The 5,438-nt window shown below is 35.4% G+C and overlaps 1 protein-coding gene and 1 long non-coding RNA gene across 2 annotated transcripts in view; one reads left to right on the top strand and one right to left on the bottom strand.

Moving 5' to 3' along the window:
- The window catches only part of LOC108751119 (dual specificity protein phosphatase 10-like), a 39,139-nt gene extending 38,519 nt beyond the window's left edge, over window positions 1-620 (bottom strand). Inside the window, exon 1 of the mRNA XM_018491135.1 lies at window positions 442-620. Within this exon, the coding sequence (XP_018346637.1) occupies window positions 442-544 (103 nt within the window). The 5' untranslated portion in view covers window positions 545-620. The remainder of the gene's footprint in view (window positions 1-441) is intronic.
- On the top strand, window positions 614-1,797 carry LOC108751120. Its single transcript, XR_001939466.1, has 3 exons — window positions 614-675; window positions 1,064-1,464; window positions 1,680-1,797. It is a non-coding gene; the product is annotated as an uncharacterized LOC108751120 (long non-coding RNA).
- Window positions 1,798-5,438: the final 3,641 nt, after the last annotated feature.

Below are 5,438 nucleotides of genomic sequence, written 5' to 3'. Positions count from 1 at the left end.
ATATATATATATATATATATATATATATATATATATATATATATATATATATATATATATATATATATATATATATATATATATATATATATATATATATATATATATATATATATATATATATATATATATATATATATATATATATATATATATATATATATATATATATATATATATATATATATATATATATATATATATATATATATATATATATATATATATATATATATATATATATATATATATATATATATATATATATATATATATATATATATATATATATATATATATATATATATATATTAGACAAATCGTTCATAACGCAAATCCAGTTTTCAACAGCATTAGCTGCAAATCTAATTTTAGGGGTGAAAATCCACGATGAAGATCAATAAGCGATACCTGTCATTGTCAAAGTGTCGTGTCACTTACCCGGCGACAGCGATCTCTTGACAGGCGACGATCTCGCGGCGCGATGGCTTGTCGTTGACTGTGCCGTGCTGTCGTGGCTGACCGTCGATATCTTGGCGCTCATCCTCGCCACGAGGCCACCGGGCCCGACAGTTCCGGTGATCCTGACTCACGTACCAGGAAGTTTAATCCGGAGGACGACGTAGGAGCATGTCGGCTCGTCGAGTCACGGAGTGACGGATCGCCGCTTCTCAGGTTCCCGTGATTGTTCACGCTGACCTGTAAAAACATCCATCATCAACATTCGTTGAATGGACGCGGTAATGAGGACTCTGTCCTCATCCAGAGAAAAGAGTATTTCTTCGATTAAAAAAAAAACTTATTTGAATGAAAGAAATTGGTGTATTGCTATACGGTCAAAGAAAAGCTTCTTTTATTTATTAACGTTATTTGTTGAAATCGAGTAAATTTTTATTTTCCTCAAAGGTATTTTCACTTCAACTTGAAAAAATTAACGAAAGAAATTTTTTTTTCAAGAAAGATTTTTTTTCAATTTAAACGTAACTTTTCTAGTTAACCGTTAACACTACTTTCACTATTCGAAATAAGTGATTAAATTGATCAGTATTAAATTTCTATAAAGGCTGTCAGTAATAAAATACAGACGGAGGAAAACTAAGAAAACGATGAAGTATTCATTCGACAAACGAAAAAAATTTCTAAGATCCGAATTCATAGTCGTTCTTCAAATCCCAAGTTTGATCTCCAATATCAAAACTCAGATTTCAATCTCGAATTTTTACTTAAAATTCAATGCTATCAAACCTAAATTTCAATGCTATCCAATGATCATCAAATTCAGTTCTTCATGACTGTTCGTGACTGAGCGAGAAATGCGAAAATCATGGCGAGAATCATAATAGATCAGAATCAGATGGATTGGTGGATTCTGATTCCACTATGGCGAGAATGAAATAAAGTGTGATGGGATTACATAGTATAATGGGCTAAAAATCCATTTAGAGATTTTTAAGAAAGTGTGAGGTGAAGAATTAAAATATTTATAATATATTTATAATATTTATAATAAGATTAAGTAATGATATTTTAGAGGTACAAATAATGAACTTTTTAAAAAATGTCCACTTCAATGTTGATTGAATGCATCGTGAATAGGAGTTAACATTGCATTAAATGAAGATAGATAAAAATTTTTATATAATTGTATTATATAATTTAAAAATTATTACCTTTTTCAGAGATAGCCACTTAAACCTAGTACGTTCTGATGTAAATGTGGCCTATCTTTCAAGACTTGCTCGCAGTATTCCCTAACTTAAATTACGTTCACGTAGGCCCGCGATTAAATTTATTAGTGCAAGCTGACAACCTCGACTTAACTTTCCGTCAACGATACGCTCGGAACGGACATATCGGAAATAATCAAGTCTTACTCATGTCTTTAAGAATTCTGATTCCTGCTGATATTATTATACTTGTTGAATATGGATTTCAGGATTAAAGTTATGTCTTAAGTGCTTAAATAATTCTATGTGAATTTATATCTAGCACAACTCATCGGCTCGCGTAAAGGAACATGGTATAGAGTCTTACATCATGTCTTAATACCGAGATACTACCGTGTCGCATATCACATATGCGGTCATTTAAACTGCATGCCGAATTGATTTTTCGGACTTGGAAATGCAATTAAACTACCATAGTAATGTCACAAATTAAATTGACAAGTAATTTAATAATTTCATGCTCAATGGGCATCTTTTAGAACAGGCCTGTCTTATCAATAATTTACAATTCCCGAAATTTTATCCATATTGAATTTTTTTATAATTTTCCGTAACTACAAAAATTGCAAGTGTTCACTACAATATTTATAAATAATATTTAAAAAACTTATTGGACCGTGAATTATATGTGAATACACAAAAATTATTAGAATATTTATTTATTAATTTTATTAAATAAATATCACACAACACCTAGTGACTTTTGTATTTTTTATCTCACTCTCAAATACAATCGATCTCCAGATCTGAGCTACACGTTGTTTTCTCGTTATTCGCGGACTGCGCACTTATAATGATCATATTCCAAGAAATTTAACCCTTCAACTCCTCCAAGTATGACTACAATGAGAGGCCGGAAACCTTGAAGGATTGAGAATAAACAAATGCAAAAGCTTATCCCTATCTCCGCCATTCTTATGCAGTCATTCCTCTTCGTGACCTTTCGCGTCTCGTTTGAGTTATCGAAAAAAAAAATCGTGAATAAAGAGGAGGGACGAAAGAGAAGAGCATTGACTTCAACGGAGGAGCCTTGAGGAAGACGGAACAGGAACTCAAGGAAACCAAGGCGATCCAGAATTTCTCGTTTGTCCATTCTGGCGACTCGATCTGAGGGGCGCCCTGGCAAAAAGAAAAATTCAAGCATAAGTCGAATGTGACAGAAGCGCAAACGAAGCTTCTGAGGCGAAAATTGAGACAAAGGAATGTAAAAGAGATGTTTATGCTTCTTTTACGTTTCGTTGTCTCAATTTTCGCCTCTTAGGAGCTTCGTTTACACTTCTGCCACTCTCTCCTTACATTCCACGCTTAAATCTTCATTTTCAAATGATGACTCTTTGAAAGAGGAACGCGATCGGCTTTTAAATGTTTAGCACGCACCTTGACTGTGATTCCGGTAATAGCGGCGCTCGATATACCTTGCGGGAAGGGATATATTATCGACACTGCGGAGAGAGAAAGAGAGAGTAAAGAGTTACGAGCATAGTTCCCCCTACACCTGCACGACATGGTATGTACGTGTATATTTAAATAGCGTTCTCAGCCTCGGGGCGAAAACGCAAGGCTGCGGCAAGGTCTCGCGGCGCCATTACCGGTGCACACAACCGAGAGAAAGCCGATCGAGCCTCTCTCTCTCTCTCTCTCTCTCTCTCTCTCTCTCTCTCTCTCGCGCGCGCGAGATTTTATTTTCGTGCCGAGAGATAAGCGCGTACGCTCCATCGAGTATCTCGTCGAAATATAAGGGCGCGCCGAGAGAACAGTGATGATTCATCCCGAGTGAGGGCCGCGCGTTTAGAAAAACCAAGATTCGAAATGCGACGTCGAGCTTTCCTCTCCCGTCCTTTCCGGTTTATCGATTACGGTGTTCTCGTGGTGTTCTATTATTACAGATTCACTTTGGGCTGTGTTCAAATTTCCGATCTTAATTATTATTCATCGAATGTTAAACCCTAAATAAAAATATTATAATACTAATTTATTTACTTTTAGTATTAAAAATATTATTGATAATATTTTTAATATTCAAAATATAAGTAATTAATTGGCTAGTATTAAATTTCCATAAAGGAAGGATAACCTGGGAACGCACTATTATATGTTCAACAATTGGATTTAATTAAATTCAAGTAAAACGAGATAAATCAAAATGTGTTCTCTAAAACTTTAAGGCCAGTATTCATAGTCGATTCTTATATTTAAGAATGTACGTTTTAAGATTAATTATATTTAAGACAGTCTTAAGACTGTCATGAACTAATCAGAGGATAGTATTAATATCTTAAAACGATCTTGAAATAAGAATGGGCTACTATAAGCACACAATATTCCTAGAATGTTATAAATCCTATAAATATTACTTACCCTTTTTAATATTCATGTAACATTCTTAGAACATTGCGTCTTACAGGACATAAATATATCGATGTTAAAAGTGAATCTTGCTCTCAGAGATTAAAATTGAGCTACTCTTTTTCAAAAAACTGACTCAATGCTCACTCTTTAGAGTGGGATTTCACTCCAGAATTTAGAAAGAGTATTATATTTAATTACATTTTTGCTCGAGTCGCGGATCCTCCAAGCATCTTTTGCGCGGCACACATTAGAGAGGGGCGTTCGAGCCCTCTTTCAGCGCATGTTCGCAGGAAAACGAAAAGAAATGTCTCACGCACATCTCACGACGTGATCCACGCTCCTCGACTTCGTGCACTCGGAAACTGTCGAAACGATGCACTCGAGTCCGACGTCACGACGCGAACGTCGACGTGCATGACCCCGTCGACGCCGTCACCGAGGACACGACTGTGCCGGAAATGTCGCCCGCAACACGGCCCTCCTCATATGTACGCGGTGTCCTAGGTAACCCACAGCCGGAGTCCGCGCGAATACCGTGCGCGCGCGCGCGGATCACGTGTACCGAAGAGAGTATCGGATCGATTTCTTCACCTGCCTCGACACAGAGTTTCTCAATAATCTGCGTTTCTTAATACCTGCAATCTTATTCGCGCGTACGAAGCTTGCAATTAAATCTGCAAAAAGGTCTCGCATATCTAAAGAAAAGCGAAATGCAGTGAAAAGCTCCTGCTTACTGTATTCTTTTCTCCCTCCCTTCCCCCTCTCTTTCTCTCTCTCAAAAACGCTAATTTTCACACGATAATGTATAGAAATTGATGAAGTTATAAATTGATCGCATGCTGTATTTATGTTTTTAAAATATCTAAAAAATTGATCAGTTGAATTTTTAAAAAATTCATCTCTCTTGTTTTTTTTTTTGTCTACGTTGCTAATCTACATACATATTATGAATTTATATTCGCATATTTTTCTCTCACCTTTATTATCATGGAAACGTTCTATTCTAATTTTCGTATCTATGTGTATACATGAGCTCGTTCAACTTAAGTGCCCTACATTTCCTGTACTTCAAAGAATACAAGTTAGAATTTAAAACGTTAGAGAAAGAAAGAGAAAAAAAAAATTGCAAGCAAAGTTCTTTTAAAATTTTTTCCAAACGCGTTATTTCATCGTTAAAATTTGATTAACGCGATAACAATAAGTGCTCGATATGGGTACCACTGGTAGACACAACGATCCGATCTGCTTCCGTATTTAGCAAAGCACATTTATTCCATGGCATTACTTCACCCCTCGCAAGAGTATACTCATCGTATTTAGATTATATCGATTGCCGTTGCGCGTCATAGCTTGACCTACTTG

Source organism: Trachymyrmex septentrionalis, unplaced genomic scaffold (genome assembly GCF_001594115.1).
Source record: "Trachymyrmex septentrionalis isolate Tsep2-gDNA-1 unplaced genomic scaffold, Tsep1.0 scaffold40, whole genome shotgun sequence".
Taxonomy (NCBI): Eukaryota; Metazoa; Arthropoda; class Insecta; order Hymenoptera; family Formicidae; genus Trachymyrmex; species Trachymyrmex septentrionalis.
Note: the sequence above shows the minus strand (reverse complement) of the source record. Positions and strands in the feature narration are given on the sequence as shown.